General features: G+C 39.8%; 1 protein-coding gene across 2 annotated transcripts in view; it reads right to left on the bottom strand.

Moving 5' to 3' along the window:
- Positions 1-444: 444 nt before the first annotated feature.
- Positions 445-26,312, bottom strand: part of PREX1 (phosphatidylinositol-3,4,5-trisphosphate dependent Rac exchange factor 1) — a 170,268-nt gene continuing 144,400 nt past the window's right edge. Inside the window, exons 23-40 of one of the 2 annotated variants that reach the window (XM_040608692.1) lie at positions 25,784-25,945; positions 25,017-25,227; positions 23,549-23,810; positions 22,319-22,525; positions 19,878-19,966; positions 19,412-19,494; positions 18,700-18,790; positions 16,876-17,004; positions 16,120-16,161; positions 14,085-14,302; positions 12,977-13,076; positions 12,175-12,318; positions 11,431-11,545; positions 10,921-10,987; positions 9,999-10,186; positions 9,213-9,315; positions 8,587-8,654; positions 445-6,394 (exon numbers count right to left, since the gene is read on the bottom strand). In XM_040608692.1, coding sequence (XP_040464626.1) covers positions 6,352-6,394; positions 8,587-8,654; positions 9,213-9,315; positions 9,999-10,186; positions 10,921-10,987; positions 11,431-11,545; positions 12,175-12,318; positions 12,977-13,076; positions 14,085-14,302; positions 16,120-16,161; positions 16,876-17,004; positions 18,700-18,790; positions 19,412-19,494; positions 19,878-19,966; positions 22,319-22,525; positions 23,549-23,810; positions 25,017-25,227; positions 25,784-25,945 — 2,322 coding nt within the window. In that variant the 3' untranslated portion in view covers positions 445-6,351. The remainder of the gene's footprint in view (positions 6,395-8,586; positions 8,655-9,212; positions 9,316-9,998; positions 10,187-10,920; positions 10,988-11,430; positions 11,546-12,174; positions 12,319-12,976; positions 13,077-14,084; positions 14,303-16,119; positions 16,162-16,875; positions 17,005-18,699; positions 18,791-19,411; positions 19,495-19,877; positions 19,967-22,318; positions 22,526-23,548; positions 23,811-25,016; positions 25,228-25,783; positions 25,946-26,312) is intronic. The other variant, XM_040608693.1, reaches the window with a different exon arrangement.

Here is a 26,312-nt window from a genome sequence, read left to right as displayed (position 1 = left end):
AGCAATGCATTTTCCTGGCTTCAGTTTTGTCTTTGTTTGCAGAGGAGGGGTAAGAGATCTTGTTCTTTAATTCATGCCCTGTAAAGACAGAATGCAGTTTTCACACAGCAGGAAAGAGCTCTTTTAATTGTCCCTCGAAACGGAAAAGGATTTGACCATCAAATAGTTTTCTTTTTACTTTCTCAATCTTCTTGAAGTTCAAAAGGTTCTGCTTAAAGCAATAGCCCAAATATTTTTAATGACCCAATAGAAATGTCTCCTGTTCAGATACCTTCCAACCTTCCAAACCTAAGAGGAGCACTCTGAATCCCATCTGATAAAAGACACATTGTTATGACCATCTGGGCAGTTTTTTCTGAATGGCTTGATTTCAACTGACAGACACAGAGCATACACACAGATCAGTAATGCTGAAATGACAACATGGATTAGACAATACAACACAAAAAGTTGAACAAATTATATTAAGACATTTTTCTTAATGCAGGATACACATGCTTAGTTAAAAATACAGAAACACGAAGAAAAATATAACACTATTAATACATGGAAATCCCTCAAACTTAACTGGAAAAACCCTCTCAAATATTCTGTACATTTTTTCTTTTTACAAAACATTTGAAAATGCCAATTCTATAAACTGATATAAAACTATCATCTCTGGAACATTTTCCTAAACCCATGAAAAGTTCGGTTTCATGCAAAAACATAGTATACAACTCGTGTCATTTCAGAATAGCCCCCCCCGCCCAGACGAGGTAATTGATCTTAGGTGCAAAATGAGCTGTAAATCTAGTAATGCTACAGCAATCTTACTTGAGCTGCTATGGCTGATCATCACTTAACTTTGAAAAGCCTTTTAAATTTGGCCTAACCTACAGTCAGACTGCAGTGGTCTCTCCTACCCTTTGTAAAAAGGTCAAAAATAAAGGCCCTTCAAAAGCTCTCTTCCTCTGCAATGAGTTGTTAGTGCACTGATTTTCATCTTGAGGTCTTAGCTCATCTAGAAACATCTGTGAAAGGTTAACTATAAAAAGCAAGCCTATTGTTCTAAGATAATCAGGTCCTTCATCTTTAATTCAGCACTGAAGCCAGTGGAGGTTTCAGAATACCAAGGTGTAACCCATTCAACTGGTTGGGGTCCAGGTACTGACAAATTTTCTTCCGGTATGCTTGATTGCAACACTGTATCAGAGCCTGATTCTCAGGGTATATATACTGATAATTAGAAGGATTTTAAATAAACAGTATTATCCTTGTGCCCAACTGTAGGATAAAAGAATTATCAATTCTTTTACAAACTAAAATGTACTACTCTGAAATCCAAATTGAATATCCTCTTGCCAAGGCCGTATTTTTAAAATATTATTCACCTAACATTTACTTATGTTCTGAATTCTGACATTCTTCCAATCAAGGAGTAGGATCCACTGAAGATAAGGGAGTCTGAAGAAACTTCACATATAAATACGAGTTTATTATTTTTCACTAATGAAAAGCAGGTATGGTAAATTAGGTTCCTTTGATGGTATTAATGCCTAGTACTTCCAGGCCCTGAAATGGAGCAGAGCAAGTACATAAGAAATACACAGTCTTTCCTTGTACCAAGTGCTATTAATTAATGTATTTATAGGAATTAAAAGCAGATATTTTTATATGTCTTTGTGACGTTTATCCTTTTTTCCATCTAGTTTCTTGGTTTTTATGTATTAGAACTGTATTATATATGTAAAGGACTGTCAGTTTTCAAAGCAGTTTACCATTTTTCTCCTTTGAATCTTTACAATACCGGTGTTAATAGTTCCCCAGTTCCCATCCCAAAGTGCAGCAGAAGTGAATTGCTCAGTACAGCAAAGCAAGTTGGGCATGGTGAGACTGAGCACTTGGAAATTCATGTCTTAAGAACACCAGAATGTTTTCAGTCTGTGACAGTAAAACTGCTATTGCACGATGTTATTTAACAGAAACCAGGAAGGACTGTTGCATAAGGAGGATCAGAAGCCAGTGGCACGACAGCCATTCCTTGGTGCTAACCAAAGCCGGGACTCTGATTCTAAAAGGTGGGAAAAACACCTTTTGCTGTTTGAGGGCTTTTCTCCCCTGTTAAGATAAACAGCTATTGCAGACTTCTCTGAATGGCCAATTTGAACACTAGTGCTACACAAATACTAGTTTCAGATACAAATTGTACTGGGCAATTTGATTAATCAATGATATCAGTAAGTCTATGAGCTGTGTGCTGCTGTGAATACTCTGGTTTCATGAGCTGTTTGTTGGGTTAGGGGTGGTGGGTTTTTTGCCCTTTTACCAATGAGCAATGATTAGGTGCTTAGAAGCTGTGTCAGACGTTTATAATGCCAAGTGTTATGACAGATTTAATACTATATATGCTGTTTGGAAGTAGGAGTGTTTAAAATTATTTTTACATTGAAATTCTGGTTAGGCCTTAGTGTTCTATACCTTCAAATCACTTTAGAACCATGAAATAATTAGTGCTCAAAATATTCCCAAATTATCACTATTTACTGAGAAGAAAATATGACAGAGAAAAAGGATTTGCCAGAGCCCAGGTGGATTTTTCTTTTTAATGGTTTTTATTCCCAATAGAAGTGAGATGTGTATTTGTCTAAATCTGTGCTTTCTCATCTAAAAATCCCAGCATTTCAGTCTGCAACTGAATACTGGAATATGAAAACGTCTAATGCTAACAGATAGGTGTGGCCTGGATTTGAAAAGCAGTTTACACCTCTGCAAATGCCACGGACAAAACCAGACAAAGCAGGGGCCACCTTCTCCCACTCAGAGAGGCTCTTCCATGGCTCCAGGCACTACTGACCGCTTCATTTTTCCAAGCCCCTTTGTAAAAGTTACTTCTTTTTTTTGTCAGAGCCTGATTGGGAAAAAAAAAAAAGTGTTTCTAGGGTCCAGAACAATGGATGGCTTGTGCCCCTTTTTCAACTTGTTGCTGTATTTATGTTTAGATTGAACTGGCTTTACCTCCCTCATTATTACATTATTATCTTTATAAAAAGGCATCAGTTATACCTGTGTCTTAAGCTAAATCAAGCTCTCCTGGTCTTTTCTTGCAGAATTGTATCCACTTTATTGATACCATTTATAGCATTTTTCTTCAACATCTAGCTACTGCAATTTCACTTAATTATTTGGCCTCTGCACAGTGGCTTGACTATTTCCCCATCCCAGCTGGAAATTTGTCTCCTAGTACAGGCTGAGCTTTCATGATTCTATCAAATTGCATCTGAGTCATCTTGTAGCAAACCATAACCAAGGTCCTTTTATTATCAATTAACAAGAAATATAGCAAAATACTTTGTTTATTCTTCAAGTGCATGAGCTAGTATTTGTAATGTAAAATTTCATCTCATTCGTTTCATCCCCTTCAGTGTTCAATGTCTTCCAGGATGTTTTTTTTATGTGCACCCTGATCTAGATCACTGCCTCCCGCTTTAACATCCCCCCCCGGCCTCATAGTACCTGTGCTTCAGTGTTTAATGAAAACGCTAAGTAAATTCAGTTGCAAGATTGATGCATAAGATATTCCACTTGCAGCTGCCACCCAACCCCCACCTTCTTTTCAGCGTTGCCTTCTTTCCTTTAGCCAGCTGCTTACACACCTCATCGTCACGCTGCTAGTTTCCATTTTCTCCATCTCGACTGTTTTCCACATTTTCCATACTTCCACTCTATCAGGTGCTCCAAATCTATGAAATCTGCACTTGCTTGGTTGTGGGTTCTTACTTGGCTTTCAGCCATGGAAATTCTACAGCCCTAAGCCACTCTCCTTACTTGCAGGTTGGCTTGTGCGTTGCCCTCTTATTTTCCGCCTGAACCTGTTTTTTCCAGCACTGCGTTCAAACCCTGCAACTTTACAGCATCAGAACAGTTTTTCTTTTCTACTTTTATAGGAAGCCTGCAGTGAAACACACCGGCAGCCGACACCGCACAAACAGGAAGGGTTTAGCTCTGCACTGCCAGTTTGAGCTGATATTGAAACCAACTCTTCCCTTACAGTTTAAACTTCCGACTCCTCATCAGTCCATACAAATCTCAGAACTCAAACTGTTCAACAGAACTTTGAGCTAAGGAACTAAAGGCTGTAAAAGAATAATAAGATCATACCTTCTTTCCTTATAATATAAACCAACTTTTAATAATAAAAACTTCTATCACGTTTTCAATGAGAATAACATACATTTCAATGTAAAACAGTGCACAGTGTAAATGCCCTTAGATACTCTTCTATGCATCTTTAATGTTTACAGTGACTGCGTAAGTGTGGGCCAGGATCCTCATCAGGCTGTGTAAATCGCTGCAGTTCCACTGAACAGAGCCGATGTAGACAAAGCGAGGATCTTGACCTATGTGTTCTTTTTATTTTTGGGTGTTCCTACAGTTCTTATAACACTAAGTACATTTTAAGTTGAGGATTCAGTAAAGAAACAACCATTTCTTCTTCAAACAGCAAGAATAACTCTTCTACAATTAACAAAAAGTGCATTGAAATAATGATCTACTGGTCTGGCTGCAGTACAAAATGGATACTCGGTAACAAGTCCCCGTATCCAACAGCTGGCGACTGACTAGTTCCCTGCAACAGGTTACTGTAGGTCTGAGGAAACAGGTACAAGTAAGAGATTAAACAAAACATGTTCCTTCCCCAAAACTATATCAGTCTGTGAGTGAAGGAAAACAAATAATAATTAAACCATTAAGAAAAAAGGTTCAGAACAATCTGCATCCCCAAACTTGCAACAAGCCGTTTTGTATTGAAGTGCAGATTAAAAAAAAAAAAAAAAAAATCAAGAGACCTTCATATCCAAATAGAAAAAGTCTAATTTTAGTTTTTGAGTTGGTTTGGGCAGTAATAAAATAAAATTAAGCCAGCTAAAAAACAAACAACATCACAAATAAAACCCCCAAACTTTTATTTTCTAGAATATACATCACTGCAAAGCGCTTCTGGATTTCCTAACTGTGAACTGTTTTAAACGAGGCTGTGGAGAAGCAGAGGAATGGTAAGTTTCCTATACACCCTCGTACTGAGACTTGCTACAACTGAAACTTGTTAGGGAGGGATGGTCATATTAAGGCACTCACTCCAAAAGAACATTATTTCTGTCCTGAGACTGCTGACATGTTTCAATTAGTTTCAGCCAGTAATTTGGAAAAAATTACTGTGCTTAGGATAATACTGACAGAATGGAGAACAATTTTTGAAACAAGAGAAAATAAAGTACATTATATACATGATTCCTTTTTTCTTTTAACTTAAAAGCATCCCTAATACATCTTAATAACTGTATTAAAGACTACTTAAATATCGAAAGATTTTAAATAATGTAGATTTTTTTTCAGTAAACTGGGAGTAGCTGTGTAAATTGCCAGCATATTGGTCCCATTTTAAACAATATAATTTTTATTTAAATCTTGTATATATAATAACATGATCGAAAACACATATTCCACTCCACATAAATAAGTATAGTTCTTCTGACCTGTTTTCAAAACTACATCTGTTCAAATAATCAGATTATAAGACTGTATTTTTCCTTTGTAAAGTTTCCTTTAAACTCCTCCACTCCCAATCTCTCCTCTTAAATAGTACTGTATTTCCAGAGTACATAATAGGGCATTAGTAAAAAGAGTTAATCAAAAACCTGAAAGCTACAGTAAGTAAAATGAAGTAATGTTAAGAAGTATTATGGAATGTATACTCTGCAGCATAGAGAGATTGGTTCTCACTGGGCCGAATGGGAAAATTACTCCAGAAGAAATTCTTTATGTTCATATTTGACTGAACCATAGATTGTGCTATTCGTTGTTCAAAAGTGCAGGTCAGTTAATGGAAAAGTGGTGTTTATGAAGCTACTGCTCAAGGATGCTGACCAAAATTATGCTGGCAATTAAATGGGTGCCAGATGCAGTACAGGGAGAGAGAGATGTGTCATTCTGGGTTTTCTTAACCAATCTGTATCCTGAAGTCCACAACTTTTAGGTGGCAGCACAAACAAGTCACCAGTGAAACTGCACTTTCTTGCAATATAACTGTCACTTTTCCAGGCAAACGGCAGTAACATCCACATCCACCTTAGCTCTGTGGTGTTTGTTTCAAGAATTTCTTCAAGAAGTCAAAGAAACACAAGAATCCCTGCACGTGCCGCAGGAGTTCAAAGGCAGGTTCTTGGTGCCTCGGTCCAGCAGGTTCATCCGCTACTCAACCAGAGCAGCGCCTCTTGGTTCAGCACCATCAGTGTCAGTTAGCGTGGGTCCTCAGCCAGGGCGGCTCAGCTGAATGCTTCAGTGATGCTGCAATGTAGGTGCCTCTCACTTCTATAAATCCCCATCTGTAGGTGGCTGGCACAACCTATAGAGTCTTTAAGGCAGAATAAGAGTACGGTATTAAATAGCATAAGCATGATAACCAAGTTCCTGACATAGAATATGGCAGTCAACTTCTTTTATCATTCTGCAAGCTTTAATCTGATATCAAAAGTACCACCATTTTTCATTTTAATAACTGCAAATTTAGAAGTGCCACTGGTGATTTATTAACTAAAGTATTTACAATCATTGTTTAAATACTCTACGAGACTTTCCATCACTCCCTTTTAACTCTTGCCCAGTTTGGGTCTTCAACAGTCCCTTTTTCTATTTCTTCAGCTTTAAGCCCCGTTCAGCATTTTTCCTGAACAAGACAGTTCACCCCTCATGCGGCTTGGGCTACCAAACGGAGAAAGGAATGTACTGGCTTATTGACATGGCTGAACAAACTTTAAAATTGGTAATCATATTTTCAGAGAACCATTTTGAGCCACAAGATTAGCAAATGAGATCACTGGTTAAAACTCTAAGTACATCTGGCCTCTCATTCATATATGACTCTGGTAGCTTTTTCTTGCTTTTTCTATTTTACATTTGAAGAGACTCAAGTCTTTTATAACTTCCCTTTCAAGGCCGCTACTACAGAGTTTGACAAACGTCAATGCTCTGAAATATAATCCTGAGAATTAACATTACTTCACCAGATCACCTTTTAACTTTGCTCAGTTTTATTTCACATTATGATGATGGAACCCAGTAGGAACACATGTATCTGAGCTTTATTGCCATGAAATAATCCAAGTAAATAGTCCTGGAATCTGGCATTGTGATGTAGAGTGCATACAAAAGGAGTACCTCATCTTCTGGTTTGTTTGTAAAGCTGTTTCTTTTTGAACACAGCATGCTGTTACAGTCGTAAAAACGGAACCAAAGTAATGTACAGACATTAATAAGGCGAAATAGCCATGCTGCTAGAACACTGGGGACATGGTACAGGAGCCAACACTGACTGTTATTTTATTCCTTTTTGAAATAGTAATTACAATCCAACAGAAGGACAAGGTTCTAAATGCAAAACATTGCTCTTTTTAAGGTCTTAGAAAATAAACGAAGGCCAGACTGTTATAATGGAGCATCATTACAGTCCGCAAAGTTTAAAATAATTACCTATAAATGCTTTGAGGAGCGGATAGGAAAAATACTAAAAAGAGGCCAGGCTTGTTTAGACTAACTCAGAAGTCTTAATGGGTGAACGAGATAGCAATGTTTGAAAGAAGTCTTCCTGACACTGAGCTACTGTGTTCCTTGGAGGACTCCAGCATTAGCAAATACACTCACCCTGGCTGAAGGGAGGGCACAGACTTTACTGGATCTTTTCTGGTGCCGATTCCTGCATGCCAGAGCTGGTTTGCCTTCATATAAACAACACCATTGATGAAGGTAAATCAGAAGTTTTTCTGATATTTGTACAGACTGATCCTGTATATATTGTCATCTAAATCGTGACAATTTGTTACTACCTTTGTGGTAAAATGCTATGTTACAGTTTACAAAAGAATATTCTCTTCACTCTGGTATGTGAAATTGGAGGAGTATTAACCAGAAAGAGATACTTTTCTCAAAAATAAAGCTACTCCTATCCTGTAGAGAGAGATGATGAACATCTTTAGCTCCTGTTAGGTGCAGTAGGATTCACAAATGTACAGTGCTTTTCAAAGTTGTCTTCCAGACAAGAACATGTATCACCCTGGGCAACTGATCTTCCTTAGAGCTGCATTACTGTATGGTTACTCTGACTTGAAGCGCTCACTCTTAAACCTGCTCTGCCAAAACTAAACAGTAAAGCTCTTCTAAGCACACAATAGCATTAGCCTATGAATTGTCTTTGCGTATCTGCAGTCCGATTTGCCATTCAGTTTTTCTTTCTGAGCATGCCACAGATAGCTGTCAATCACTAGCTTTGCCAACTCACAGCAACAGTCCAAAAATACCCTTCTCTCTGATCAGTTACATTTTATTCAGAAAATGCAGAAACCTTTGAAGTTAATGATCTGCAAATTGTGAGCAGCAAAGCTGATTAATTTACAGTGCGCTTAGTTTAGTACAGTGAGAAAGAACAGGATTTTTAAAAAAATTTTCCACTATTGCTGCTAAGGCGATCCTTGGTTATAACAGGGACTCCACAACTGTTACAGAAACATAAAACCAGCACTCAGATAAAACGCATAATATGTAATAACCTACCGAGGTGCACACTGTGGCATTTGGTCCATCACTTTCAGATTCTTGGCAGAGATTTCAACCCTTGGTCCCTAAGGAAACAGACAATTTATGGTACTGACAGTATCAATACAGCATCTGATCCTTAGGGGAAAATATTATAATGGGAGTATGGTTTCTATTTGAGAATCCATTAACTACTTTTAGAACAGTTGGAATCCATTGGGTGGATACATTAGTCATCTGTGTTTACTTAAAAGATGGAATTAGTCCCAAAGCACTTTACAAGCACTGCTGTCTAGCACTAGGGAATTTCTACTATTTAACACTATGACTGAGACTTGGGGTTTTTTTATGTACAGAAAATGTCTTAAATATACTGCACAGCCTCTACTTTCTAACCATCAAGACACACACTTTAAATAATGTACACTGAGGCATATATTTAAATTGCTGTTATGGCTATACACGCAAAAGTTAAATTTGTTCCTGTCAAATATATGCGTAGCTATTCAGATACCAATAGACGTTTGGCTGTGTGGGCGTGTAGTGCACAAAATACAGTGCCACACTGAAACAAAGTGGTGTTTGTACAATGATGTTACTGGAATGAATATGGTGGCAGGCAGCAGACACACTCAAATACTTACTTGCTTTCGCATGATGTCTGTAGCTTGCATGATACACTTGGGCAGAAGGCCATGACTTCGAGCCAGGATGGCTGCTTGCTCCAGGGACACACTCAGTGTACTTCTGAACATGGGAACAAGAGACATGAAATCACAGATCGTATTTACAAATGTATTAATAGGTATGTACAGGGCACTTAACTGTTATGTATGATTTCTGTTAGCTAGCATTCTTATATTTACTTTTTTAGTTGTTTTACTTACAAAACCATAAAATGACCTCAGTCCTGCATGTCCAGTCTTGTTACCTAGAAACTGCAATTGTTTGAGTCTCTGGCATCATTATTACAAGACTATGTGTCACTGCTCTTCTGCATTGATTCCTATAAAGTCATTCACAAATTAATCTTTTCTCTACTCAATGGTTTCAAGGTGCTGGAAAAACAGTGGTGTGTTTAGAATCAATGCTTGCATACACCAAGATTCTAAAGCTATTTTTGAGCAACTTCCTATTTTTCCAGCCTGTGATTGAAGACAATGTTGACTGAAAGTTACATGCAATGAGATCACTCGGTTGCATTGGTTGATGCACTGAAATATAAAAAATTGTGTCTCAATAATTATTAACAAAAGTATTAAAAGTCACAACCTACCCTTAAATAAAGATGGCAGGAGATTGGGGTCCTTATTACATTCCGTTACAATCTACCTTCTATTGCTTTGAACAGACTCAAATATATTGCTCAGATCTCTAGAAAGGACAAACGTTCTCATCACACCGGTAACACGTAGGCTTCTTAAACCTACCTCTGCATCCCAGTGCCGCACATAGTGATCTGACAGGCTCCAAGTCGGTAACAGAGCTCAGAGGATATAGGCAGCAGCCCAGCTCCTGATGTGTTACTGCTAGAACACCCTGACTGGGTTGGTTTTGTATTAATGAAAGACTTCATCAGCCTGCAAAGCTCATCCATTGCATTAATGGGGCGAATAAGCTAAACAAAGCGATGAAAAAAATCCATCAGTGGCATACTTAGACCTTCAGTTAGAAAAATGTTTGCAATTCTTTATCCTATACCTAAGCACAAGAATCTACGCAAGAGTAATTGCCACACAGAAACAACTATTTAGAATATATATGAACTTTGGAAGTAGAAAAATACAATTATTTAGACTTGGGACAATGTTTTGCAACTATCACAAATCACATAGATTACTTACAATGTGTATTACAATTGCAAGCATACTCTCTGATTTTGTCTTCCCTGCAGTAGTATTTAATGCCTTACGTGCATATATTCACGTGTATCACCTGCCCTAGTTAGACAGACTGCCTTTACGTGAGATGCCGGGAAGTTTTTCCTATTGTTTTCTTCTATAACACTGAACAAAATGTAACTTGCAAACTGAACATTTGTTCGTTTTCATGTGTCTGTGGGAAAGGAAAATTGATTCATTCTGTCCAATATCAGGTACCATATTTAGCAGGGGCGGTCAGTCTTATCATTGCCTAGATTAAAGGTTCTGCACATTTTTTTCCAAACAAAAGAACTATAGCCAAGCTTCAGAGAAATTCAGATCACTTCTTTAGGGCAGGGAACATTTTTTTAAATGATGTTTGGGTTTGTACACGTCTGCCATCGGGATATCCCACAACTGGGACATTAGAGGTGTAGAAATAATATTTCTGTGAGACAGTTTATTGTAGAAATAAACACCATAACAATACCTGATCAATCTTCACCGCAGTAGTATTGGAATCAGTGGGCAAGTTTGATCTCTCCAGGTAAAATGTCCTGCAAAAAGGCCAGCAAGGACAACATTAGTTAGTGAGTCTCCTTTCAAGCACACAGATATACACTAGCTTGTATAAAACATCTGAGAAGGCTATGCTAAAAATCTTGTACTTCAAGATCTGCTTTCTTATGGAACCATTTTGCTTGCAGTTATTTACAGAGTCTGTATTTAAATGTTCCAAGTCCTGGGTTTTAAGTAATTTTTGCTCTGCACAAAATCCTGAAGTCAAAGTACTTGGGAGTTTCCTTCCGTACAGTGCACTACTTCAGAATGAGTTTAACTATGGGAAGAAAATTAACAAGTTTCCCACACAATGAGGTTCTCCAAAAATCCATCTGTGCAAGGAACCACCAGGAAAGGAATCTCTTATTCTAATTTTAAGGTCCTTAGCAAGGAGCACTCTTTGCAATGTCTTTTAAGGCAAGGGAGAAGCATGAAATACCTGAGTTTACGGTAGTATTGCTGCACTTTTTCAAGTGAAATACCATTAATTTGCTGTGGAAGTTCTTCTAGAGATGAGCCGGCTGGTTGTGATTGCCCCTCCGTACTCTCCAGAGCTGAAGAAGAAAACATTTTACTAAACCTATGTTATTAGTTTTCTTTTTATTCATTTACTTATTTATCGCTATACCATCTCACTGCTCAACACATGACTGTTGGGTTATGTCAAGGCTGATACTGTTACTGTCTAAATTGAATGCATTTCCCAGTACAGAAATAGAGTGCTAGTATCATAAAGGTGAGCTCCACAGAAAGCAGCTCTGTCTAACAGCAATTACTCCCCATTAATAGCCCCTTGAAGGGAATTTCCTGCATTGCATTTTGGTGTGAATATTTGCTTATCAAGTCAATTTCCAGCCCAGATGATTCTATCACGGTGTACGCTTTTAAAAACAATTCTCTCTAGCCTGGGAACATCTCCTATCTTACGTGTAGTGTAATATAATGGTTCTACGGCCTTTACAGGAAGATGTAAAAAAGGCCCAAACAGGCATATCTTGTTCTCATGACTGTTTCTTATTCTAAGATGTAGCACTCCCCAGGCCCTCCTAGAACAGAAACATCTGCTTCTTAAATATGCCTGTAGTTCTCAGTTATGTTCTGAGCTTCATGGTCATTCTTTGTTTTGCATCTTTTCAACACAGTCAGTTAGCTCATTCTTCTCAAGAAAGCTTTTTATAGACACCTTTTGTAAAGAGCACCGTGTGCAGTTTCAAGCTTCCCCCATTCTGAAACCGAGAAGGCAGTTTGGAGAAGTAGTAGCTGTCAAGATAAAAGATAACCTTCAAGGCCTGACGGCTTCCTTCGATGTGGTAGAAGACATGGGTATCTAGAGAAATAAAGATAAAACACTTGCTGCTTTACCACAGCAGGAGAAATGTGAAACCATTGCTATCAGAGTTTGTTAGACCATCTAATGACATTTCACATCCCCGCCATAGATGAATAAGGGAGACCCTTTACTGAGAGCATGCAGGCTCTGACATGTTATACTTAAAAAGATACGCAGCATGACCTAGCATGATGTTTGATGCTATACAATAAACATGGTTAATAATTAAAATCACATCTTGTTTCATGGCATATCATAGTCAGTAAACACGGAGAGAGATGTGGCAGGGTGGGACACAGGACACAGAAGAGCTGGGGAGGGACAGTCCTTAGGTAATGTGGTGAATTACAAACACCTGTCACGAGCCGCTCATCATCTGCCATATCCCCCGTGTGCAGAATCACACAGGTAAGGTAGGCTGGCACTGACCACAGTTACAAATCACAGAACGTGCCACCAGCATCCCACGATCTCAGTCCTGCTTTTTATGCTGTGTGTTTGCAGTGGAAGCTGAGGGAATGCAACAGCGCTTTGGAGAAGCTGCTCAGTGCTCTCCAGGTCTGACACGGTCTGTTAGATTTAGAATCATGGAGGATATTAACCCATAAAACAAAACAAGAAAAAAGCGCTTCAAAGAAACAGAGAATACTCTCACTTGCTACAAGACTTTCATCCAGCTGCTTGAAATAGAAGGCGACTTTGTCCAGTTCAGTCAGTGTGACCTGGATGTCTTCCAGCATGGTACGCTCCTCCTTCTGCAGGGCAAAGAAACAGACATAAATAGGTTGTAACCTGCCAGAAGGAGGCCGGAGGCAGGAAGGTGTAGTTGTTACGGGCAGGCTTTGGTTCAGGAGACCTAGAGCAGAACATCGAGCTTCCCACTAACTCCATGCCAGCCCAGCAATTACTAAGGGCTCTTTCACTTTCTGACACAAGTTTAGCTACCCTTTGCTTAGATGTCATTTGATGTGACTCACAAAAGAGTACAGAGATTTAAGGACTGAGTAAATTTGAAGGGATCTTTCTCCAAACTTTATACCTACAAATGTAATAGCCTGCCAGTTGCTGTGAAATACATGTCCATGCATTCCATGCAATGTAAAGAAATAGTAGTTACATACACATATAGTTAGGATTGTATAAAAAAAATAAACAAAACACACATGCAATCTGCCATGTTTACAAAGCCCAAAAAAAGTTGCTTGTCTTTTTTATGCTCCTTTTTTCTTAACATTTTCATAGCAGCCTGTCTACTGTAGCTGTGGCTTATCTATTCATTACCTGCTCCTCTCCTCCATATACATGGTGCCTCAAATACCAGTACCATGGAAGTGACAAAGACAGACTGCAGCCTATTCTACAAGTATCCAGGGTGTAAACAAAAGCCTAGATTTTCATGTCGCCCAAACTCAGAATTTTACGCATTTGTTGAAATGTGTGCTTTCACCAGAAGATGGCAGGCCACACATGCATCACCAACAACCGAGCAGTGAAACCTCCTTAAATGCAGCAGCAATACAAAGGCAGACAGATTCCTACAGTGTTCTGGTGTGACAGTAGGTCCGGTATTTGTAAGGAGATGAAAATGATGGGATATAGACTATTGGCGCATGGTTGTCAGCAGCGGGAATCTCCAGAGGTTGCTGTAGTGAAGAGTCTAAACATGCTGCTAGAATTGAAGGGCTCTGGCTGTGCTGTGAGTGGCAGAGAAGCACACAGGGCAGTGTGAGCAGACCCAAGGGTGCCACAGCTCTTCATCTTACCACAGTGGGGGACAGAAGAGACTGGTAGTTTAGTAAAACACCAGTGGCTGCTATCTGTTCCAGCCACTTTCTGCTGGCGTCTCTGCTGCTCTCCTCATATTCCCCGTTGTTGTTGTATCGATAGTTGAGAGCAGCCAGTAACTGCTCTGAAAAGGTGCAAATAGCAGCCACAAGAGACTGACAGAAGATGGAATCACGTCTCAGCTGTAGCTCGGTATCTGCCAGAGAAGGGGAGAGAAACAAAGAAACATGAGCATACTTGTCTAATCTCACTGTCAAAGCAGCAGTTTACATGTGTGTGTGCATGACATTTGGCTTCTGCTGTAGCTTTGCACAGACTTAACAGATAACCTCTTCGTGCTGTGTGACCTGGGTGTTTAGATAAAGACAATACAGCTGGAGTACACGCATGTTTGAAAATTTTCTAGTCCACTTGACTGTTTATTACTACCTCTGCCATGTGCACGCTCATTCTTGTGACTGGGAAGAGCTGTAACTCCTAAGTGCATATCTGGACCGATTCCCTTCTTTTTATGTTTATAGAAGCAAGAGAATTCTTGAAAGAAGGTCTCTGCCAGTACTTCTCTCCTGGGCTATTAGAGATTCATCTTCCCCCATCCATCTGTATTTTGTGGGCTTCCCATATGCTTAATGCATTAACTGGGCCTGCCCATACGGTACCGATTGGTTTATGTTTCCTGGGAGAATTCCCCCTGTGTTAACTTTGCTTCCAGTCTGCCTGCCAGGCAGCCACATGCTGGTCAAATCAACCTCGTCACACTTAAGGGGATTGCAGGCCAAAGAGACACATGAATAAGTGAAGAGCTACTTCCCAGATACCCTGGGCTCTCCCAGCAGCACAGCAGCCTCTCATTGTCAAGACAGTGTTCCCCAGGGAAAGAAGCTGAAGACATCACCCAGAGGCTCTGAAGATCTGGATCATTTTTACAAAGCACTGAACACAATAGACCCACAAATACACGTCAGGCCCTGGGCCATGTTCTTAACGTAAGGGCCACCGATCCTTCTAGCAGTACACTTCTGTACTACGGGAAGTAAGGCAAAGAGGGCTTAGGACTGCCCTTTGGGCAAGGGAATCCCTGGTGCCATAGCCAGTTCAGTGCCATCTGCTCCTCCATTCTCTCCAGGGAATGTTCACGGAGGAGCAGGAGATGGGGCAAAAGTAAAGACCTTTGGGAATCACTGTATCAGTAAAAACCACCTTTATGGACACTAGACTGATGCCACAGGCTGGCTGGGACAGACTTACAGACCAGCCCTGGCGGGTGCTGAGAGATGACTTGGAGCCATACAAACCCCTCATCTTCATTCCATGAAGACTTGAGAATCAAGTCTGGCACAGTGAAATAACAATGTCCTATTCCAGTTATTTATCAACCCATTTCGAAAAGTAGTACACCGAGTCGGTGTCCCAATGACAAGAAGACTGCACGTTCCCTCCTGGGAAAGGCCTGTCCCTTCACCTGTGCACACGATGTTTTGCACATGGTAACAGGTTGATGATGTCCACAGGTTGATGATGTACTAGGTGCTGCCTGCACATTTAGGTTCTTAGTCTGCTTCCATCTATAACTTCAGTATATACAATCCTAATTCCTAACACGCCTGCTCTGTTGGTAAAGATGACGGTTTGTGGTCTCACAGAAAGTTGCGCAATAGGTCTCATTTTTGCTGCATGTTCTTACCACGGCAGGAAACAGTAAAGGTCATCTGGGAAGGAGCTTTGTACAAAAAAAAGCGAAGACAGTAAAAAGAAAAACAGAGCTTGTGAAACATCAGTGACCAGCCAGGTAACACAAGCAGCCTACCAGTGAAATCATGTAACTGAAGAACAGGTGTCAGATGCACGAAAGGTTGCTGTAGATGCAGAGCATGAGAAACGTTAGCATAAAATGCCAGGGAAAAATACCTAAATGCTAAGGAAAAACACAACATTCTGATCTATGCACACGCACACACATCAGACTTTGTATTAGGGACTTCTGTGTCCCTAATACATATCAACCCCCCTTACCTGTGCATTTTAACAAGGCCAGAAGCAGCTGATTCTTCCCATCTAAAAGAGTGGAGAAAAGGAATCCTCTAGTCAACATGACACCAAGGTAGATTTTGATTGCATTTGGTTAACAGCCTCCTCATTCCCCACAACCCCTGGCCCCTGCGTGGCCATTTCTATTTACTCTAGTAGTCCCTACTTGCACAGACGCGTTAATGACTGAAAAAGAAACAAGGTGTAAATCAAAGAATTTTACAGGCTAAATGCTCTGTTAACTACCACGTGTTATTGGAAAGAAATTGCACTTGTGGATGAACGCCTAAAAAGAGGTGATTTCTGCCTAGTGCTTCGCAGCAGACTGTAAACCATCAGACTCAGCTCCTGTTCCAGTTCAACTGGATGGCAATGGTTTAGAATGTGGTAGTATCTGATTAGCATTCATTTCATTTTGGAATATACCAAGCATCTCTCTCTCAATTTTCTAAAAGGGTTAAAAAAAAGCACAGAGCAATAGATGAGCCCAATAGCATTCTGTCTGAATGGGCTGGTGAAAAAAAAATAAGGGAAAGAGTTTTCTTTGGAAACCATACATACCATACATAGCATACAACACTGGGACTCTGCAAACAATAACCTGGTTTACCTGTTCTTCTCTAGAGCCCAGTACAGCCTTATTATAAATTGAAATAAAATGATAAAAAGAACTGCTTGACTTGACTAGATCAAGATCTTTTCTCCCTGAATCCAATAACAAACCTTTCCTTATTTACAGACCTTCCACATGTTTTTGTATGATTTCAACAAGGTTCTTGATGCGCTGTGGAAGGTTCCACGGATCTTCTTGAATGCTGGCTTGAATATTATTCCGGCACCTAACTGTGATTTCTTCCTTCTGTTTAAATTCTAGAAAAAACAAACTTTGTTAGCCATTAAGGAAATGCTGCATAGCTGAGAGTGGCTTACAGATGAAAGCAGAGATACACTATCAATTGCATCAACTATGAACGAAAAACCATTCTTAAATAGATCTAATACAGAAGGAAAAAAAGACTATTCCTATAATCTCACGATCAGCAGTCTCCTAGCATTATTTTTAGGACTGTGGACGTGGGTGACACGCACAGTGAAGGGAGCTCTGCACCACTCACAAAGCACAGAACTCCCTCCTGTTTCCTCTGCCTTAATAATGTGCAGGCAGCTTCATCGGGTAGATGTAGAGTCTCTGGCTGGGCAAAACCAGATTGACTCTCTAGCTGCAGCTGTCACTCCCATAGTACTGATGAGAAGTTATGAAATATTCTGCTTTCTTTCACCTGATGGAAACTAATTAGAAAGTACAAGATTTATTCTCCATGACGTAGCTATGTAGCTAAGTCAAATACCCCACTGTTGGGGATAAAATGCATAAGCAAAGAAACCCAGAAAAACTGTGCCAAGTGCGTGCTCGTGAACAGAAATGGGACAGCATTCAAATTTACATCCATCACCAAAAGGTGTCTATGGCAGCTATTAAACAGACACATCGGTCCAGTGTTCCCACTGGATGTAAGCAGGGCTTGTCTGCCCCTTAGTGTGCTGAACGCGGGACCATCGGCTAACTTCAGTTAACTAAAAGACTCTCTCAGTGTAATCAATCTAGTTTTAATAAGTGAGACTCTGTTTAAGAAAAATAAAATAAAGGAAGTCTCTGTTATTTCTTCACTCAAATGGTGCATGGAAAGACTAACATATTCTACATAAATGTGAATGTGCTGGTAGAGATGAGTTCATGTAACAGAACTTCATAGGAGTTATTTCTGGAATTAGGAAAAAAAAAGGCAGAAAAAGCTCTCTTGTAGAGTATGCCACTGTAACTTAAAAATAGAGCTTGTCAAAGGTTGGAGCGTGACTACAGCACCTGAAGTATAGCAGGAATAGTAGGAAACATTTCAGATTTCAAGTGGGAAAGGAAATGCAGCAAATGTTCAGAAAATAAAATCCTGTGTATTTCAGTAAGAGAAGAAACCACATCCTGGGCCCCAAAACCATTAAGACCAAAGTCTCATCATGCTCCCTGAGGAAAAAGAAAACACGGTATCATTTGTTTGCTCGCTATGGGAATCAGTTTTCAAAATCACTGTCATGTGAGGATGAGTTTACTCTGGCAATTACCCATCTGAAGAAAAGCAGAATAAGTCATTAAGCAAACTCAGGCAGAACCTTTTGGTGCCTCAGATCTACTACAGTGGCCAGCCCCTCATCAGCTTATCAGAGCGCTCATTTACCTTGTATCTGACCTATCTCCAACTTGTACCTTTTGAGATACGCATCTGTGTTCACATCAAAGGACAGATTCAGAGACTTGTGAAAGAGCTCTGAGGATTCAGCGGCATAAAACAGAAAAGTGTTCTGTGTGTTTCAGAAGGAATTAATATGAAAAAGACCTTTTTAAGAACGCAAAACATCAAGGATCAGACACAGCACCTGCCATTAATGTATGATGGTGTAGACTGCATGGGTAAGTAACTCCGTGTGGCCTTACAGCACATATGCATTCATGTTAAGCTCTTAAGTCCTAGCAAATCACATTTATTAAATACAATCAGCCTTCTTCTTTACCTTGCAAACTGTGGTCCATTGGAAAGTGCTTGGTTTCTTCAAAGGCCTTAGTTATTACCGGTCCTTTTAGAAGTGCATTGATTGCATCAACCTACAATTGGAATGTTTTCAATCAGTGTTACTAAGACTTGCAGAAGAAAGTCTTAACAGAACTCTTGTCAGAAAATGCCAAAGCTATTAAGCTACCTGTATTTTGGAACGATTTCTTGTTGACAAATAGCATTAAGACTTTCTAACCATGAACTAGCCTCAAAAGGCTCTCACACTGAATACAGCATTTTGCACAATGATGATCTACATGCTGATGAGATAAAACATAACACAAAACTCCAGTGCTATACATCTATAAAGACATCTGTAGGCTAAACTTGAAGGACTCTCCTGGGATCTGTAAATGTGATCCATTTAGATCATACAAGGTATTAGAATTTTGTTCACCTTTTCCTTTTTTTTCATGAAAGCTTTTTTCCTCTTAGTCTAATACCTGAGATAAGGCAGGTCAACCTTGCTTAAATCACATGAGCCAACGGGGATGTTGACAAAATCGATTCCTCAAACTGTCTTATAATACACTTGCTTACACTGTACCCCAAGATCTTCATAGTTTGCTTTCCCTCAAAATATAATTTCATTAAACAATCTGATACTTCCAATTTCTTGTATTGACATTGATAAAGAGAAAGCAGTTCTGTGTAAGTAATGCTTTACATACCTGGTTAAAAAGATGCTCCAGACAGCCATGAAGTTTGTCTTGCTTGTCTAAAGGAATCCTCATATCATTGGGAAGCTCATCCCCTAATAAAGGAAAGATGAAAAGCTTTTAACTGTCTCACAAACAAAACCTGTGACGAGGCCACAGGCACACCTTCACACTGAAGTGGGTGAAAAATGATTTCTGCTTTATCTAGCTGAAAGATCGAAATACTCGTGATTTTTCATATAATGCAAATGTCCAAAAACTAAAGCAGCTTACCCCTGCCTAATACCTCTTCCGTATTCTAAACTTACTGTGGTTCATTAGAAAAAAACCAAATCTCTATTTTTATGTTCTTCTGAGTAATTTCAAAGAAACCACATTTGCAACTTAAACATGCAAGTGCTTATAACCAGCAAAGACTTACCAGCTCTGCTAAGGGTCTGGTATGAGAAATATGCATGTAACCTATGCATATACTCACCTGATCCCATCTCATCACTGCCCAGGTAAGAGCTATTACTCCGTACACTGGTGTACGACAACACTGAGTCCCGGTTACTGTTACATTCACTACAAAGAAAAGCAAAGAAGGTGATTGAAAAAAAAGCCGTCCTTATACCCAGCCTCTGCTATACTATCATTCTGGTTTTATTTACACTGCAATGCCCCATACTAATTGTTACACATATACAAAAAAAAAATTATTTACATTCAGAATGACCATTAAGCACGGCCTCTGGGGCTGGCACTGTAAGAGGATGGTTTTTTCCATTTGTAGTAACCACTCAACGCTTAGTATATTCCGTAGATCCTATAAATGATGAAAGTGGACTTCCCACCACAGACCTCATCTGGCTGACATCATGAACATGCTCTACGAGCACTGAGTAGGGGAATAAAATCTGTGGGACTGAATCTCGACTAAGCTCAGCATGTCACCCATTTTGAGGATATTACAGCACCCAACCCCAGCATATATTGAAACTGCAGAGCACAAGTATTGGAGACAGGAGGGGGAATTTAAGGAATCTACACTGCTGGAGAATCAGGCACTGCAGATCCTAGAACTACCTCAGCAAGCAGGGGAGTCAATACAGTTGGCTTCGCACCAATGTTGGCTCACGCACATGTGGACAACTCTAGTATGAATCTCCTCTGTTTAAAGTTCACTTTAGACTATCACTTAATAAAAGTAATCAAAAAGGCAATGGATCTCAGTCTCCAGCTGATGGATCTCCCTCCAACTAAGTGACACAGTATTTTTAATGGTAGAAGCCCAAAACAAAGATTACAAAATTCTCCATATTATTTTTCCTCTGTTTTTATTTTAGACTGAGATGGAAGTGTAAGAGCAATTGGAAGAACCTGTCCTTTGTTAAACCTAGTATCAAAAGAAATCTGTTTTTTCTGAAAAAGATTAATACTTACGGTACTACTCTGCAGTACAAACCCTTGTGGAATTTCAATTACAACCCCAAACAATCCCAGAGAAAGTATCACGGCTAATGCAAACAAGGTATTTTCTTATCTGTAACTTGCTTATTTTTGTAGATCCTCAGTAGTTTTTCAGATCAAAACCCATCAAAATACATTTTATTCCCCCCTGAGTAACTATTACCTAATATATGCTTAATTCTCTGCCTCTGTCTAAGATAAGACAGAATAATCTTTCTTATCTTACATTTATGTGTAGAATTTTGGAACAAGTGACAGACCCACAGAGACTGTTTGTGATGTCACTTTGTTCTGCAGAGTAGATTAGCCTCAATTACAGAAACCATTTAAACTAAAGTGTTCATAAATGGGACCCCTATTAGCAATGAAAGAAATACAGCACATTTCAGTGAAAACGCTGCAGAGCACATGCGCCCATTTAAATCTAGCACAATAAATAGGTGCCACAGATCTCAATGCTGTAACTGCTGCTTCTGTTTCTTCACTGGCTTCATATTTGCTGTCCTTGGAGATGTTCAGTATTCAGCTGGACAAGACCCTGAGCGACCAGCGTTGTTGGACCTGTTCTGAGCAAGAGATTGGACCACGGGGGCTCTGAAGACCCCTTCCAATGTGGACTGTTCTGATTCTGTCATTCCCACAGTCCTGGATGAATGTAACGTATCACTACTTGTGCTAGTAGAAAACCAACAGCAAGTAAAGAATCAGGCTCATAGTGTGGAAGTTTCAAAGACACAGCTCACTGTAAAGTCTCTACTCCTTCGTATAGGCAAAGTCCTACGACCTTGCTACAAATGTAAAAACAACCCATTAAGGATGTAAAATTCCAGGTCAGACATGACTGCAACTTGTTGTTCCATTTCTTCTGAAGCTGAGTTTCCAAACCTGTCCTCCCAAGAAAGACATATTTGGAGTGTGTGAGATTTCCTTTGGTAGCAAATATTCCTGGAGAAGCAGCAGTCAATCATGACCCAAACCCAAGATTTTGAGACACCTGAATAAACATTTGCTTTTGTGGTTTCAAAGGCCCGTTAAAAATAAGAAACTCCATGTCCATTTCTGTTTCTCAGTGTCTTAGACTTTTGGGGAAATTGTTTGCAGAACTGAATGGAAACATCACCTTACAACAGCGGCTGTTATAAGACCAAGCAGTCTGCAAACTCTGCTGAGCTTCTGCAGTTTCCAGCTATAAGATATAGAAAGGGAAAGTCACACTAGACCTAGTTATTTCATTTTACTCAGTTTTCTAGAAGCATTAGTATTTTGGCATTGTTATGAGGAAAGGTTTTGTGCTATGTATGTCTCCATGGTAATAACTGTAATGGAATAACTATAGCTAGTGAATACTTTACTATGTGAATACTGAATAATTGACTGGAAAATAACCTGCTTGTTGAATCCATACCCGTATTAGAACTTTGAAACATTCTATTAATAAGGTAAAAGTGGCGTAATCTTCAGACTAACCTGTAGGAATCTCTGAAACTCATTGTGTCATGTCCAGAGTCTTCCTGGTCCTCCTCAGAAACTTTGAAACAGACCTTCTTGATTCCACCATGCTCAGCTTTGTCAGGATCACTCTCTTCTGTTCCCAGGGAAGGTGGAGATGTCTCCTCAGTAGACGGTGGCTCACACGCACCACCTTCTGTTGGTTCTGTTATGGTGGACAGAAGTCTGCAAAAGCAGAACATACAGCTCTCAGGGACTGGTGGGGAGTCTCACAAATGAGGTGTAACGACTAAGGCTGGAATGCAGCTATGCAAAATCAAAAGCGACCTTGCCAGCATTTTACATAGACTACAGCTACGTAAAATCCTGAATTCTGAGAGGGGTTTGGTGAAGTCCCTGAATCTCAGTTCACAAAAGGTCTTGTTTTCGTAGTACCCTGCCTCGGTCAGGTATACCTTAATCGCTAACCACGGTGGCCTGAAAGGGCTCTGGTTTTAATTTGCCAAAGTCCTCACGTTCTCCACCAAAGGCACCAGGCTTCCCTGGGGCAGCGCCTCAGCTCGCTGGCTCGACCCACCAGTACTGCCCCTTCTTAAATACGTCTGAGCCAAGGCTCCACGTGCTTTCCAGTCAGTTGATGCTTTGGTGCATGATGGGCTGTCCTTTTTGTCACTGGGATTCCTGAAAGTGGCTGTGAGCAGCTTAGGGCATCTCATGGCCTCCTTCCACACCGATAGCCCCTGCAGTCCCTGCTACCAAAACCCTACCAGTTCTGCACAACGCACATATGCACTACTCAAATCTTTCATTACTACTACTACTACTACTAGGAGACCCATTATGAGAAAAAGACAAAGAGAGGAATGGAAAACATAGGTGCCATAGAGAAAACTGACAGAAACTGCAAGTTTTGCAGTCTGCCTTATGACAGACAAAATCTGAAGGGGAGGGACTACGTCTATGTGGAATTTCAAAACTGCTGTTGGCACCAAATTGTTTCTTATATTGGAATACATAGTATGGAAAACAGTGGCTGTTGAATTCAGGTAGACTTTTAGGAGCAAAGGACAATAATAAATACATTGGTGGATCTTCCCAGGAGTAGGTTTGACACAACCAGCAAGGAGCTGTGATGCAGCTGTATGTGTGAATAGGCCAGTGTAAGCGCATGACAGCTGGGGCCAAGAGGCACCGTGTGTTTCCAGAGGTTAACACCTCCCTGCAGTGCGTGCAGCAGTCTTTACTCACTTATTTATCTGAATGACGTATTGCTTCATTTCCTTCACTGCAACGTCAAGTTTGTTAAAAAGGTGCAAGTATGAGTCCTGTATCTCCCGATATTCCTGCTTCAACAGAAAACTGAGTCCCCTTTCTTCGGGAATTGTTCCTCCATTCTGCTGGCCAAAGCTACCATCAAGATCTCCATCTTCTGGGGTCAGACATCTCCAGGATGGTGCAGCCATAGTGGTGATACAATGTTGAGTATATGAGACTGGATTTAAGGTACCTACTAAACATGGAAGGATCTAGTTAGCATGGCACTCATGACCTTCCCCGCTCCATCCCTGTAATGATAGTTTAGGGTAGGTGGAATTTTAACAGGACATAATAAAATTTCACATAATTACGTTATATAATTACATTCTATGATGAAAACATTCTTTAAAAAAAATTTTAAAAAACAAAACAGAAAGGAGTTTTTTTGGGTTTTTTCCTGGCATACCAGATGTTTTGAATTTACTGCAGTCCAGAAACAAATTATGGAAGTAAAGACAGCAACTGTCCACACATACATATAGACAACATGGACAGCATCTAAAAGCATTTGTTGATATGTTAATGAATTCAGGTTCTCAGGAGTTGGTCTCAGTAATTATTCCAGCTTTACAAGCATTTACAGACACAGACACAGACACACACACACACACATATATAAAAATAGGATTATGTCCTTACAGAAGATAAATAACATTCCTTTTCATTTAAAAACGCTGACAGTTTTGGTATGGTACTCTGTGAACTACCTTCGCTCACATTAAAATTACTATGAGGTTTTAATATCTTCAAGCAAGCAGTGCTCTTTATCAACCTCATTTTGAATATTCAATGCCATTCTTCAGAATATTGGTTAGTCTACACTTCCCCATGTCTCTTCCAAACATTCCTGCACTCTGAACTTCACAAGACAATGAATTAGAAGCATATTAGGTGAGATCATGGTGAAAAAATGTTGAAACTCAAACATCAGGTTGTAGGACAAATGCTATATTGCAGCTATTTATCAGAAAATAGATCTCCTTGACAGAGTAGAGACGTTCAGCTCCAATGCATGGAATTTATTTAGTAATGACAGAAGAAAACAGCACTACAATCCAATTAACTGTTTTCCCCCTGAAGGTAACCTTTCTTCACAGCACTAACACAGCCATCAGCCCCCACTCAATTTTCCTTTTAGTCAGTATGTCACCTCTACTAAGTGCAAACAGTACTCCAGGACACCAATTATCATGAGATGACCACACCGTTTAGCTAGCGAAAAAGGAATTGCTATTTCACAACACAAGGAGGTTGTCATTTTACTATAAAATTTTAAGGAGGACAAAAGGGTACTGGCAAGACTGTGTTTCTTTGGAACTTATTTTGACCTTGCTGTGGAGTGGAAAGACACAACTTTTTATGCAGATAAAATCGGTATGATTTGGAAGTTAATTATCACCTTGTTCTGGATCAAGACCAATAATAGAGGGTTTCCGTCCAATGCGAATGCTGAACGACCTCCCTGCTGAGGTAGTGTTTTTGGGGTATGATACCTCCATGAGGTTAATATGGCAGTTGGTGGGGCAGAAATCCATGCTGTTGAGGGAATGTGGTTCCATGATGGCTTGTTTGAAGGCTGGGCTCACCTTTGTTTTCAATTCATCTGCAAACTGGGAGAAAAAAAGGAAGCATGTGCTACTTCACTTGCAAAAAATTATGATGTAATACAGGCAATCCTTTTCTCTTTCTGCCTGCTATTCCACAATCATATGATTTCTGCTTTAGCTGGAATTACATATGGAAAAAACAACAACTCACAAAGCAACAAATGAAAGCAATTAGCTAGACCTTCTAGGACTCTCTTTTCAAACAGCTCAGGTAATGCACAAAAAAGCACACAGATTGCTCACATGATACACTGTACTTATGTCCGTGGTAAATCAGACACTGATAGTTCTGTTGTCATATTTATTTATTGATATGGTGGAAACGAACCTGCAATCATATGTTATAACCCACAGCTCTGACAAGCTGAAAAAAATGATTTACAGATAGGGTTTTTTTTTCCCTCAGAACTTGCAATTTCAATAACTTGCAGAGCTGTTTTCATGTCTCTAGGACATCTGCCTCTAAAGCAGTTTAGATTCATTAATAAAGAATACTAAGACCCAGTTATCACAATGAAGTGTTGTCTTGAGTCTTCACCAGTAACTAGTAGTGTTGTACCTCTTGGTAGTTTGTGAGCCTTCTGCTAATGCTTTCCAGCTTAGTGTCACAGATTTGCCGGAACTCATACTGGGGCATGGTGGCCACAGCACTGCTTAGGGATATAAGTCTTTTGCAATTCCTTACAAAGTGATTGTCCTCTGCAGCAAAGGCCTCTAAAATCTAAACAAAAAGACAGGATGTCAATGATACGAGATTTGACAGTGAGGGAAAGAACAGTTTTCTTCCACACCAAGGAAGGGGCAAAGCCCCCATGCTGTCATGGTTGACTAAAGCTGCGTTCAGAACAACTTGCCTTTATTACTGCCTGAGAACCGCTATCATGTCTAACCCCCAGAGACATAAAACATTCCTTACAAATTTTTAGAATTGAAGTGTATCAAAACATTCACTGTGCACTGTCAAAGTCACCCACTCTGGCGTACTTTCATGGGACATAACAATAATGTTACTGGGATACGACAGAAACAATTACTAATAGCTGATGGCCATAGCTGACCAAAATCCGGTGCATTGCTGCTGTCTGATA

Source organism: Falco naumanni, chromosome 10 (genome assembly GCF_017639655.2).
Source record: "Falco naumanni isolate bFalNau1 chromosome 10, bFalNau1.pat, whole genome shotgun sequence".
Taxonomy (NCBI): domain Eukaryota; kingdom Metazoa; phylum Chordata; class Aves; order Falconiformes; family Falconidae; genus Falco; species Falco naumanni.
Note: the sequence above shows the minus strand (reverse complement) of the source record. Positions and strands in the feature narration are given on the sequence as shown.